This window comes from Leucoraja erinacea, chromosome 11 (genome assembly GCF_028641065.1).
Source record: "Leucoraja erinacea ecotype New England chromosome 11, Leri_hhj_1, whole genome shotgun sequence".
Taxonomy (NCBI): Eukaryota; Metazoa; Chordata; class Chondrichthyes; order Rajiformes; family Rajidae; genus Leucoraja; species Leucoraja erinaceus.
Window position 1 is genome coordinate 4639851 of NC_073387.1, and position 14774 is coordinate 4654624.

The following is a 14774-nucleotide window of genomic DNA, read 5'->3' on the forward strand; positions in this document are numbered from 1 at the left end:
CAGAGAATTGGGCATCAGCAGTGAAATGTGTTTTATTCTCCCTTATCTCTGAGGAACAGATTTCAAAATGATAACATAACTATCATGCATATTGAATCCATCACAGGAGACAGACTATTGACCGACATCTACCACAAACCTACTGACACCAATAGCAATCTAGACTACACTTATTTCCACCCTGCTTCCAATTCCTCCGTCCTTGCCGCACCTGCGCCCAGGATGAGGTTTCCCATACTAGATCATCAGAGATATCCTCATTTTTTAGAAAACTGGGGTTCCCCTCTTCTATTGTAGATGAGGCTCTCACTAGGGTCTCCTCGATATCCCACAGCTCAGCTCTTGCTCCCCCCCCCCCCCCCCCCCCATTCACAACATGGACAGAGTCCCCCCCGTCGCATACAAAGATACCACTGGCCATATCTTCCCCTCGCCACCCCTTCCTGCTTTCCGCAGAGGACATTCCCTTTGCAACTCCATGGTCAACTTGTCCCTTCCCACCCAAACCACCCCCTCCCCAAGTACTTTCCCCTGCAACCACAGGAAATGCAACACCTGTCCCTTTACCTCCATCCTCGACTCCATCCAAAGACCCCAACAGTCTTTTCAGGTGAGGCAGAGGTTCACTTGCACCTCCTCCAACCTCATCTACTGTATCCGCTGGTTAGGTAATCGTTTCGCTGAACACCTCCGCTCAGTCTGCCTTAACCTACCCGATTTCCCATTTGCTCAGCACTTTAACTCCCCCTCCCATTCCCAATCTGAACTATCTGTGCTGGGCCTTGCTCCATTGTCAGAGTGAGGCCTAGCGCAAATTGGAGGATCAGCATCTCATATTACGCTTGGGTAGCTTACACCCCAGTGGTACGAACATGGACTTCTTTAACTTCAAATAGCCCTTGCTTTCCCTCTCTCCATTCCAAGTTCTCCTACCAGTCTTACTTGTCTCCGACTGCATTCTATCTCTGTCCCGCCCACTCACGATATCGACCCGAAACATCACCCATTCCCTCTCTCCAGAGATGTTGCCTATCCCACTGAGTTACTCCAGCATTTTAGTCGAACTTTGATTTAAACCAGCACCTGCAGTTCTTTACTATGCATATTAAATTCATCCTTTATGGAAGTAATTATATCTAATGGCCAGAATTATCCCTGAGCTTACCTTTCCTTCTAGAGTTTTGTTTTCCACCCAGATTTCTTCATTGTTTGGCAACCCAGGAGTTGTAGGAGCAGAAACTGGGGGCATCCCTGGTGGAAACATCATTCCTGGTGGTGGGGGCATGCTGGCCATGGGAGGAGGTATGAAAGGTGGTCTCTGGAATTAGAAAAAATGACATTAGAGCAGAGGCGGGGTAAGTTCTGCAATTATCTGCTTAAGGGCCTGTCCCACGGTGATTTTTTTCGGCGAATGCCGGCATCATTGACTGACATATCAGGGCACTGAAAAATTTGCGGCGCGACTTTTTTCAACTGTCACAACATTTATTTGTTAGTTCAAAATCTTTTGTCGACATTGATATGACGCTGCCAGTTGCCAAAAAAAATCGCCAAGTGGGACAGGCCCTTAAGTGTATCACTAACGATGTCGTCAGTCTCAGCAAACCAAAGTGTCTATGAAATAATTTATATCCGTGGTGACATGCCAACATAAAGTGCCCTTATGAACATGGAATGTAATGGGTAGATGCTTGGGCTGCATAGAGAATATTAGTACCAAACAGAGAAGCCGAGTAACAAATATAAAGAGAATAGCAATATACGCAGACTTTACATTTCCTTCCCAACATCAGGAATAAACCTAATTTGAGGAAGGACATTCATGCTATTGAGAGAGTGCAGCGTAGGTTCACAAGGTTAATTCCCAAGATGGTACGACTGAATGGTACGACTGGGCTTGTATTCACTGCAGTTTAGAATGATGAGAGGGGACCTCATAGAAACATATAAAATTATTAAGGGAATGGACATGCTAGATGCAGGAAACATGTTCCCAATGTCAGGGGAGTCCAGAACCAGAGGCCATTTGGAACTGAGATGAGGAAAATCTTTTTCACACAGTTGCGAATTTGTGGAATTCTCTGCCTCAGAAGGCAGAGGAGGCCGATTCACTGGATGAATTTAAAAGAGAGTTAGAGCTCTTAGGAATAGTGGAATCAAGGGGTATGGGGAGAAGGCAGGAAAGGAGTACTGATTGGGGATGATCATCCATGATCACATTGAATAGAAGGACTGAATGGCATACTCCTTCACCTATTGTCTATGGTGAACAAGATCCCAACCGTAGTTTGGCACAGAAGTGAACTGTTAACCCACTTGGGAAGAGAACTGAAAAACAAACTATCTTATAATATACTGTGGTATATTTTAAAAATCCATTGAAGTTCTACTGGAAAAAGGAAATATTAAAATATATCACCAAATCACTACATCTATCAATCAAAAAACACATTAAAGAAATCAAAAAAGTTTGCATACGAGATGAATGGGTTGGAAACAAGTCAACTCCTTGGAAACACTGGACAATCGATGTTCCTTTACACAATCACTGTATCAATACACATGAACTCTGGAAGACATCACTGCAAGCCATTTGGGCTGGGCCATTTATTTAGTTGAATGTCATTTACTCACTCTTTTGGTTGGCATGTACTATACCATACCATAAACCAAGTTGAAAAATATAATTAAGTACTGTAAATGCGCCTGTGAAGCAAAATACCAGTTACTGGCCCTCTACAGGCTATGACTGGGTTGTGGTCCCGAGAACTGTTCATGACTCCCACAGGTGGCACAGTTGCTGCCTTATAGTGCCAGAAAGCTGGGTTTGATTCTAACTACGTGTGCTGTCTATCCGGTGTTTGTATGTTCTCCCTGTAACCGCATTGGTTTTCTCCAGATGCTTTAGTTTCCTCCCACAGGTTTGTAGGTTAATTAGCCTCTGGAAATGCTCAATTGTCCCTAGTGTGCAGGATAATGCTAGTGTACAGGGTGATCACTAGTCAGCGCAGACTCGGTGGGCTGATGGCCCGCTTCCACACTATATCGCTAAAGTACACGGCAGAAATGTAGTTGCAAACTGAGCTCTCACATGGCGGAAGGTGCCTGCAGCCCCATAAGTCAATAATTCCATTCCACCAGCTTACCAAACACTTACTCATATGCATGGGATGTACACAAGTTGAGAAATATCCAATATCAAATCACCAATGCAGACGAGAACATTTAACTTCAATATCTTTTGTGCCTTATTGGATTTACTCACAAACTTGCTGCACTTCAAGTTATAACAGCCCCATAACCAAGGTTTTAGCTAACAGCTTGCTTGGTTTACTCAGATTGTGCGAGGAAACATCGTTTACCCAAGATAATTTCAGCTGTCGTTGACATTTGGTGTCCAACATTTAAGTGTTGCAAATCTTATTCAAAAGATATTTCAGCAACTGTCACAATGGGCCATTGCTTTCTCCAAGCTCTACAAAAACTTTGATTTGTTATTGAATCACATGCAACTGTATCATTATAAATTGTTATAATTGAACTATCAAATAGTGACATTGTGATTAATTAGCTTCCTTTACTTTTACTGTGAAAACTACTTTGTTTACAATATCTTGGTCATATGGTTGCATGAAATATGTTAAGTTAGGAGTCAAAATGTGTAGTAAACATATTCACAGAAACCAATGTGTTGGAAGGAACTGTAGATGCTGGTTTAAACCAAAGATGGACACAAAAAGCTGGAGTAGCTCAGCGGGTCAGACAGCATCTCTGGAGAAAAGGAAAAGGCGACAATTCGGCCGAGACCCTTCTTCAGATAGATGGACGGGAAATAAACTGATTGAAAGTGGGGAGGGCAAGGGGTGCGTCAGGAGTTGGTGATAAGTGTACTTGGGTAAGGAGAGATTGATGAGAAGGCAAGTCAGGTGGAGATGAGAAGGGTGGAATTAATAACTGATGCCGAAGATGATAAGTGGAGATGACACAAGTGGAAATGGTGGAATCTAATATGAAACCAAGGTGGGGAGTGATATATAGAACTAGAGGGAGAAAAGGTGGGGAGAAGGAAAATGAAAAGGGGAAAATGGGGGGGGGAAAGGGGGGATCTGGGGTAGGGAAGAATGGCTGATGAGTAGATGAGTTGAAGGTTCAGGAGGGGAAAGGAACCTGGAAACAGGGGCAGGGGGAGTGGAAAAGAACGTGTGAGCGGGGATAAGGAAGGGAAGGGAGGAGAAGAACTAAATCGATGTCAAGGGCGTCACGAGATTTCCAAGAGAATTTAAGGGCTGGTTGGTGGTTGAAATGTCAAGTATTCATGTCATATTTTCCATTGGTCGATTTATGTTACCTGTCTGGTATAAAGAAATATGGAACAAAGCCAGATATATGGTCTGTGCTAAATAAAGTCAATCTCCGAGTTCTGTGCAGTAAGTAACTTGCACAATTGTCATTCGTGCTCACATCGCCTGGAGATTAATATTTCATCTTGAAAAGAAAACGATATTCCTTATTTGCAGAAATGAGTGTACAAATCATCAGTTTTGCTCTCGGGTAACTCAGCACAGGAACAGCTCTCTGATCATTCTCATTAAACTGCAACCAAGCAAGCGGATGATTTAACTCCATTTAATTTTCTGGAAACCTTTAGTTGGCATATTTGTTTGAATAATTCTAAGTCACTCAATGGCTTGTGGCAGCATGAAGATATATTAAAAAAAGAAACTTAAAAAATGAAATAATACATAAGCTGAAAGACTGAAACTAAAACAAAAACAAAAACAAAAAAAAAATCAGGATATACTTGGCAGATGAGGAGCATTTTGAAAAAACACATCTCAGGTCAACTACAAAAAAAGATAAAGATAAAAATAAGATTAAATTGCACTGAATGGAGGAATGAGGGGGCAAAGCCAGAAGAAACCAAATGGATTGTTTCTGAAAAAGTGGAGACCAGTAAAGTTTTAATATACTTTAGGGGTGCATGCTAAAAGAGGGCGGTGAAGGCTCATAAATAACAAAAAGGTTTTGGGGGAATGATTAAGCATGACTTGAAAGATCAAATGTCCAAGTAAAATATGACAAAATGAAAAGATAAGTGAGCCACCGAACACAAAGAAAAGAAAATGCTTCTGGCTTCTGATTACTCCTGCCTTTCGTACCTACCTGTAAATGTGGTGGAGCCATGGGTGGTGGCATTCCTCCTGGCGGAGGTGGAATCGGTGGCATATTGGGATCAAATGGTGGCCGTCCAAACGGAGGACGTGGTGGTGGTCCTCTCATCATGGCAAATGGCGGAGGTGGTGGACGCACGTGAAGAGGTGGCGGTCCCCGCAACATTGCATTCGTTGGAGGAGCAGGACCACGAAATCGTAACGCTTGCTGATGTGCCATTCTATCAGAAGAAATAAAATATGAATAGATGTACGACAACCAGTGTTAGTCTTTAAATTAACTATTTATTACTAACATTTTCTTATTATTTGTTCTTTTCTCCGCATCTCTTCCATACTCATTGGCCAACCTCCAATAGCTGGAGGTATTAAATGGCTGTTAGTCATTTCTATGTCTCAGTTGTGATAATTGTCCTCTGATCTGTTTTTTATTCAATGATCACATCATCCAGTGGACAGATCATGGATAATAACATCTTTGATATTTTACATGAAAGCCAGCAGTAACATCTCGCATAACTAACCGAATAGAATTGATCATAACTGGAATCTTGGAACTATGTAACGAACATCATCAATTCTTGAGTGTATAAAACCCTTTCAGCACATACATCCACTCAAGATGACATTCATAATTAGGCTCTGTCTTGCAAGCATTACTGCTCCAAATCACATAGAAACAAGGAACTGCAGATGCGGGTTTATACCAAAGATATACACATAGTGTTAGAGCAACACAGCAGGTCAGGCAGCATCTCTGCAGAAAAGGAATAGGTGACTTTTGAGGTTGGGACCCTTCTGCAGACTGAAAGTAGTGGGTGGGAAGAGCTGGAGGTGACAAAAGATGGAAACAAATAAGGGCCAGCAATTGTGGCTTGGTTATTTGTTGCTAGCCCCGATTTGTCCTGGTCTTTTCTTGCCTCGAGCTCTTCCCCCTCACCCCCTACTTTCAGTCTGAAGAAGTGTCCAGATGCAAAACGTCACCTATCCTTTCTCTCCAGAGATGCTGCCTGACCCACTGAGTTACTCCAGCACTTTGTGCCATATCTGTGCTCCAGGCCACATAATGCAGGAGAACAAGTGAGAAAAAGAGTTCTAAAGCACAAGCTACCACAATGCATGAAACAAGTTAATTGAAGCAGGATCTGAGCATGGCTGTGCAAATTTATACAAAACTATACACTCACCCCAGCCAAATTTCAGATATAACAGACATTTGAATATTTTTGAAGGCACTATCAGCTCTAGGCATTCAAGGACTTAATATACAGGCTTGCTAAATTTTATACAGGCAGCAGCAACTCTCTGGTATTACAGCCAATCACTGGGAGCTTCTATACTAACTGTTGGCAAAATATTTGACCAGGAGAGATCATGATCAGATCAAAACTCTGCTTGGATCTGCAACTAATTGACACAAAGTTTCAATACACATGCAGAGAAACATTTTCAAGTTAGTATAGCACGATTAAAATTAATTTTCACCAAAGTGGATTTGGTCTTGCTGAAACAATAAAAGACAAGTCCATCACCGATTTTCCAGCAACTGGTGGTCAGGCACTTATTTTAATCCGCACGGAATACAAAAATGCACTTGAAATCCTCCCCCCCACTCCCAGAATGTGGCGCTTAGGCCGGGTGAGGCGGCCGATCCTGACCTCATAGGGACTTCCACGGCTAATGTAAGAGTTGAATCTGCCCCATGTGGCAAGGATTCTGGCCCGGCCACTGTGTTCCCATGGCAAACTTCTGAGTCCGACCTTGTGGGCCTAAATCCCCCCCCCCCCCCCCACAAGGCAATGACCTTGGTTGATCCGGCAAAACAGATAATATTGCAAAGCTCTGGAATCAAGGGTACCAGAAAGTCGCTGACGGACCAAAAATGCCCTAAATTCAGGTACCAAATATTCTCAGAATCAGACCAATTTACTTTAAGTGGATTTTACTTTTAATTTATTTCCGGATGTCTTTGATGGATATACAGCAGCACCACCGATCAAATGTCATTCAATTCAATGACATCAAGGTTCAACTATTCTGTTTCTCTCTGCACAGATGCATTCTGACCTTGAATATTACAAAAAATTTCAGTTTTTATTTCCTTTGTTTTTGGTTAGTTTGAAATTACACTGTGTGAAGGCCAGACAAGGTAAAACCTATTGTGTAATTCGTCTTAAAGATAGTACTGAACCAGCTGAGTGACAGTCAAGTACCAATCATCCTTTCAAAAGTCCCATGTCATCAAATTCAACTTTGAGGCCTGCCATTTGAACTCAAGGCCTTTGCTTGCTCATCCTGCACCCTAACCACAAACTATTGATTCTGCTGTGTTTCAAGCCAAGAACACACCAGGTGTCCTTTGAGAAAAGACCCAGCAAATTAAAACTTGTAATGAGGGTGTAACCTTTGAACTTCAAATGAATGATTATTTTGATGACAAAAGGGTTCTACAAGCCACTGTGTTTTGTTATTCAGCACATGATCACAATTCTGACCTTGGACAATATCTCCAGAGGTCACTGGATGGTGATCAAGAACAGCATAAAGTCTGATCCCCCTACAAAAATCACCCTGGGTCAAAGGTGTTGCTGCCATAGCCAAGATCAAATGACTTGCCACTGAAGAGTTATTGCCATCCGAAAGAGAATCAAGCCATTACTTCTCCACAATTCCATCTGACTGTGCCTGGCTCGGATGAAACCCACTGTGGCCACAGTGGTCAGCAAAGGACAGAAACAAAAGCAATGTTTAATTGGCTTAAATTGAACAACAACCATGAGACATATTTCAGGCCTGCATCCGCAGCATTCCTCATACTGCTCAGCATGTTAATGGAGATGGCAGGTTAGTTTTTAGTTTAAGTTAGTTTAGTGTAGGTGCTTCAGATGGCAACATTTTCCCCATTGGAAATTCCCAGACTTCAAAACCAACTAACCTGTGTCAATTATCTGGGATTGACAGTCATGGATCCAATGCCTTCTGGTGATTATTACGGGAATTCTATTTCCCGTGATGTGCATCTCTTTGTGGGCAAAGAGCACAAAGGCCCAACCAATCGTTTCAAAAATCAAAATTAACTAACTGAACAAAAAAGTGTGTAACAACTTCCACACATAATGTGAGTCAACGGAAATATTGGTTTCAGCATCGAATATTTTACAGCCTTCTCTTCTAACTGTCCCACGACAAAGACAACTATAATCCATGCAGTCACAGGTATTCCATTGTAATTTCCAATCTAACAGTTTTGCTTTAATACTCACTTCATACGAGCTGGAAGTACAGAGTGTCCTGCACAATTATATTACGCACTGCCACTGAAGGGTAAAGTAAAAATTACTGGAACCAATCTCACAATTCTGGCAACATAGATCCAAAAAGAATTATGGCAAGGTTTCACAAATAACAATGTGATAATGATTTGATTATCGATTTTAGTAATGTTGATGGGGTTATAATTATCGAACTGGATTTTCGGGATAAACTCTCTTATTCAAAATAGATCTTTCAAACTTATTTTAGATGCATTGTTTAAAACTTTCCTCTGGAAAACTGCTATTATGATATGACTTTCTCAGTACTGCAAAGGAGTGTTAATCTGGTTGCTGGATAAAGAACCTGCATTTATTAGATAAAATGTCCAAGAACATTTTACAACCCAATAGTGCCTTTACAAGCAGTGTCACTAGGAAACATGACAGCCAATTTTCCAACTAAAAAATCCCAGAAACACCAATAGAATCGATGACTTCCATGAAAGTCAACACCTCCACCAATGCGGCACTCACTTAGTGCTGCATAAATGCTTCAGCTATTGATCATATCAAGTTCTGAAGGGGACAGAACACATTATAAAATTAAAAGATCTACAAAAATACTCATGACAACTTTGATTACCCCGTGCAAAAATATACCATTCTGTATATTAACATATCAGAAACCACAGCCGCTACTTCAAATATAAATCAGTCCCACTGACATCAAGTCTGAGGAAGTGTCTCGACCTGAAACGTCACCCATTCCTTCTCTCCAGAGATGCTGCCTGACCCATCCAGCATTTTGTGTCTACTACTGACATCAAGGTGAGTTGATGGTGGCATAGAGGTTTACTATAGGACATGCTCACAGAAGGCTTGAATATTAATCCAGTGATGTGTATTGAAAGCTCACCGCAGCAACTTTGAATTTAAATTCAACTAACTAAATGCAATTAGCTGAAATCCAACTTTGAACTGCAAGATTATAGGTAAATCACATTGAGTTCACTTAAGGGATGGAATTTGACTCTCTGTATCTAGACCAGCTGACATGTAAACCAAGATAACAGCAACAGTTCTTATTTGTCCTGGCTGAACAGTCAGAGTGCTAAACATAGTCAGTAACGCCTCAGTTAAAAAAAAACGACAATTCATGTGGCCTCATAATTTAATGCTGTTCTAGAAACAGCGCAGCCCAAGCCCTGTTGTCTGGAGGCATATTTAGTGTCATTATCGTTTCTTTCTCCAGTGCTATGATCAAGTCGCATCTCAAGTCTTAAGCGCCTTACAAACAGATCTGAAAAGAATCTCACTGGAACACAAAGGAAAATAATTGCTAATCTCTATGACTATTTTCATTGGATATATTGAAGGCAGACTTCGAGATAGCCACAATGAAATGTCAATTATTTAAAAATATCCTAGCTGGAGTACATTATTCATTGACACTGTTTGCTTCACTATTTCCTCGTATCTCAAATCATTTGAAATATCCATCCGCACTGGTCAAGCTCAGTCTTGTTCAATGGATGCTTCTTCCCTCTAAACGTTGCTTCGTAACTCGATGCATTGCTCATTGTAAGGCAGATGTTCTTCAACCGATATGTTATCACAGATAATATAAGAGACTGCATGACACCCTATGAAATAAAACAGGGGAATTAACTGGACTTTACCATAAAATTATAATTAAAACAAACAACCAAGTAATTTTTCATATGTGGGTTTGGAATTCAGTATAGCATCATTGGTCAATAGGCAGGCTCCAAGAAGGATATAAATCAGAATACATGCTTTTAGAAAGAAAATGATAAGAAAAGTAGCTTAAAGCAACAAAGAAAGACAAGAGATGGAATCTGTGTGAAAGAATTGGCCCTAAACGTTTCCTTAAATGAGAGCGGAAGATGTGCTATGTGATTAATTAACCGAGGCAATCGCATGTTGCTCACTCATTAAATGGATACACAAACTAATGGAGATAACCCAATCCTATGATGCAAAATATTTCCAAACTTCTTATACCAAGAAAGATTTTCCTGCTATATCACATATAGATTTACTCATTTGCAGCTCAAACTGTTTCTTCACCTCTTCATCTTTGAAGTTACAGCACTTCAACACCTTACCAAGATTTTTTACTAAATATGATGGAAGGCAGCAGGCGAACGCGGAATTGCCAAACAGGATTTTTTAATTTAAAAAATCATCCCTCGCCCAAAGTGCTCAAATATTTTTCCAACCAAAATGACACTGAAAATCTGTTCATTGTTCTAATGAATTATTTTGTGAACACAATGTTTTACCAAAACTCTAATGTTATTGTTTAACCTTGCTTTTTGGTAACTTGAAACAACATCTAGAGATATACAAAATTCACACCATCTTGCTTACAATGTGTATTTCTATTACTCATCCAGAACAACTTAGCTTGAACAAAAAAAACAACAAGGATCTCCACTCTATCATTATCCAATTGCCACCAAAGGACATTCGCCATTCTGTAACATCAAATAAAACGTAACTAATTATAATAATGGCCATCTCTTCAGTAACGTCTCTAAAGGGTTTTTATCCTGATAGCCACATACCCACATCAAAACTACAACTATTGTTGGAAATGCACATGTGAGATCAAAATATACAGAAAGACATGAATAAGAACGGATATGTAGTACTCGAATCAAATAGCCGGGTTGATGGGCAGGTTTCAGGAAGGTTATGTGTCAGAATCCATGTTTTTAGAAAACAAATGAGAAGAAAAGCAGCGTAAAGCAACAAAGAACGACACAAGATGGAATCTGTGTGAATTAAGTGACCCTAAACTTTTTTTTGAATAAGAGTTTGATATGTGCGGTGTGATTAATTAACCGTGGCAGTAGCATGCCTCGGACTCTACTCGTGTGAAGTTACTCGTCATGCCCTCGTTGCAAAGTTAGTAGAGTTCCCCCGTGGTTTGTTTGTTTCCTTTCAGGAGGATTTGAACGTGTATTGAGATCAGAGGGGTGAGGTGAGCCGTGCCTCCTGCCGGGGTTGGGGTTGGGGTGCGCCTGATGTGCGGTTAGTGTGCAGGTGTCGGCCCAAGGCCCGGCCGGATCGCTCGCTCACTCGCTCTCTCGGGGAAAGAGGGGGGAAGGGATAGGTTTGTAACCGATGGCGTTATTTATACCTCAAGATCCCAAGCCTATTCATATCCACGTACCGGGCCTGGTTGGAGGAATCGCTGTTGGGTTTGGGCTGTTCGCCAGCTCCGTCATTCTGCGCCTGGCTGGGGTGTAAGAGGCCATCCTGCATCAACAACCCCACGTCGGCCATCATGGAGAGCGATAGAGGGGGAACTACTTCCGCCGCCCGCCGAGCGCAACCTACCCTGCTGCTGGGTCCCGCCCACCTCTCGACGCCCCATTGGCTGTCCGGGGTGCAGCCCCGCAGCTCAGTGGCTCAGCTCCATGCCACTCCGATGACGTCAGAGGAAGCCGCTCGACCGTCATGTTTGGGTGAAGAGCGGGACCGGAGGTGACGGTGTTCACCTTCCAAGGCGCTCGGCGACCCCTCCCCTTCTTCCAGTCGTTGCTGCTCCGGCTCCGGCTCCGGCTCCTGCCGTGTGTTGGCGCCGCAGGTAGGCATCAAATAATAACAAGCCCGGCCCGCCCGGCCGGCCCCATTCACCATACAATCCCCACCAATCCACAATGTCAGCTTCTGGATGGAAACCATCACGGGTTCTCACCTCCTCACCATCGAAGGCATTTACCGGAGTCGCTGTCTCAAGAAGGCAGGCAGCATCATCAGAGACCCACACACACCGCCCTGGCCACACACGCATTTCACCACTACCACCGGGAAGAAGGTACAGGAGCCTGAAAACGGTAACGTCCAAGTTCAGGAACAATTTCTTTCCTACAGCCATCATGCTATTAAACACTACAATCTCCAAATAAGCTCTGAACTACATAGACTCCCCCCACCCCCCCACATAAGTCTAAAGAAGAGTTTCGACCCGAAACGTTGCCTATTTCCTTCGCTCCACAAATGCTGCCTCACCCGCTGAGTTTCTCCAGCATTTTTGTCTAAGACTTGGGGGCAGTGGTTTTGTCTTTTTGCACTATTATTTGGTTGTTTTTATGTGTGTGTGTGTATATATATATGTATGTGTGTATATATATATATATATATGTGTGTGTGTGTGTGTGTGTGTGTGTGTGTGTGTATATATATGTATATGTGTATATATATATATATATGGGTGTGTGTGTGTATATGTGTGTGTGTATATATATAGGGTGATTTCACGAAAGGCCACTGGAGCGTAGATCCGCACCCACGTGACCGAAAATCTGAAGTGGAGTACATGCTATACATCCGGTACATGTTAGTGAATGGAAAAACACGCACTTTCACACCCGTTAAAAACATCGAAAATGGCCAGTTATTGAGCTGCAATTTACTGTGCCAGTCGGGGTGACCGTGAGGCACAACTACCTAAATTTACAGTCCAAAAAAAGATAGAAACTAAGGTAAATTCAAGAGGGAGCTGAAGGTGCAAATCCAGCGGAAATGACCAGCGGAGATTTGCCGTGGAGATTTAAAGATCCAAAATATCGGGAATTATCGCGTTTGCTCGCTGCATTTCATCAAAAAAGTCAATAATGCCTTACTTTTGATGAAATACAGCGAGCAAACGCGATAATTCCCGATATTTTGGATCTTTAAATCTCCACGGCAATGTCCGCTGGTCATTTCTGCTGGATTTGCACCTTCAGCTCCCTCTTGAATTTACCTTAGTTTCTATCTTTATTTTGGACTGTAAATTTAGGTAGCTGTGCCTCACGGTCACCCCGACTGGCACAGTAAATTGCAGCTCAAAAACTGGCCGTTTTCGATGTTTTTAACGGGTGTGAAAGTGCGTGTTTTCCCATTCACTAACATGTACCGGATGTATAGCATGTACTCCACTTCAGATTTTCGGTCACGTGGGTGCGAATCTACGCTCCAGTGACTTTTCGTGAAATCACCCTATATATATATATGTGTGTGTGTGTGTGTGTGTGTATTCACCTAATCTTGCTGTCAAGATTAGGTGAATAGAAAAATAGGTTGTGTGTGTAATTATTTTGTATGTCTCAAAAGTTGCTTGACAAAGGGGGTAAATTGATACTGAGTGGTAGCAACCCAGTGAGAATTCCTACCGTGCTAATCTGGAATGGATGTACTGCAAGCAAGCCACCTGGGTTGTAAAGTCAACTCAAGCTTGACTAATGTCCCCCTCTGCAGTATATGGAACTTAAGTAACATTTATATTACACTTGCGTCAGTCAGAGTTAGACAAAAATTTACACCAAGCCAAATAAGATATTTCTTCAAATAACTCAAATAACAATAATGGTTGGTCAATCAGGATAGAGCACATGGAGTTTAAGAAGGAACTGCAGATGCTGGAAAATCGAAGGTACACAAAAATGCTGGAGAAGCTCAGCGGGTACAGCAGTATCTATGGAGCGAAGGAAACAGGCAACGTTTCGGGCCGAAACCCGTCTTTACATGGAGTTTGGTGTAATACACCAATGTGGATTAAAAAGTGGCTACTGCGGCAGTGTAAGAGCAGGAATTTAAAAAAATTCTCAAGTAAAGAGACTGTGATAGAATGGATGCTGGCCGAGGAGTCGAGAATCAGAAGTCACAGTCTCTGAACAAGTGTTGGCCATGAGAAGGGAAGGACAAGGAGAAATGTCTTCACTCAGAGGGCATAAATCTTTGAAATTGTGTGCCTCAGAAAGCTATAGAGACCCAGAAATTGGACATTCAAAAATATAGATTAATATATAGGGCTTTCATATGAAGAAAGACTGGATAGACTTGGCTTGTACTCGCTAGAATTTAGAAGATTGAGGGGGGGGGGTCTTATAGAAACATACAAAATTCTTAAGGGGTTGGATAGGCTAGATGCAGGAAGATTGTTCCCGATGTTGGGGAAGTCCAGAACAAGGGGTCACAGTTTAAGGATAACGGGGAAGTCTTCTAGGACCAAGATGAGAAAAACATTTTTCACACAGGGGTGGTGAATCTGTGGAATTCTCTGCCACAGAAGGTAGTTGAAGCCAGTTCATTGTCTATATTTAAGAGGGAGTTAGATGTGGCTAAAGGGATCAGGTGGTATCGAGAGAAGGCAGGTACAGGATACTGAGTTTGGATGATCAGCCATGATCATATTGAATGGCGGTGCAGGCTCAAAGGGCTGAATGGCCTACTCCTGCACCTATTTTCTATGTCTCTAAGTTAATACAAAATAAATCAAGGGATATGAGGATTGTGCAGGAAATGATAATGAAGTAGTTCAGTTGTGAAATTG

The 14774-nt window shown here is 42.1% G+C and overlaps 1 protein-coding gene across 5 annotated transcripts in view; it reads right to left on the bottom strand.

Moving 5' to 3' along the window:
- The window catches only part of tcerg1b (transcription elongation regulator 1b (CA150)), a 75939-nt gene extending 64155 nt beyond the window's left edge, over window positions 1–11784 (bottom strand). For 2 of the 5 annotated variants that reach the window (XM_055642594.1, XM_055642589.1), the window contains exons 1-3: window positions 11595–11779; window positions 5164–5392; window positions 1166–1318 (exon numbers count right to left, since the gene is read on the bottom strand). In XM_055642594.1, coding sequence (XP_055498569.1) covers window positions 1166–1318; window positions 5164–5392; window positions 11595–11743 — 531 coding nt within the window. In that variant the 5' untranslated portion in view covers window positions 11744–11779. Of the gene's footprint in view, window positions 1–1165; window positions 1319–5163; window positions 5393–11594 lie in introns of all 5 variants that reach the window. The other 3 variants (XM_055642593.1, XM_055642590.1, XM_055642592.1) reach the window with 2 other exon arrangements.
- Window positions 11785–14774: the final 2990 nt, after the last annotated feature.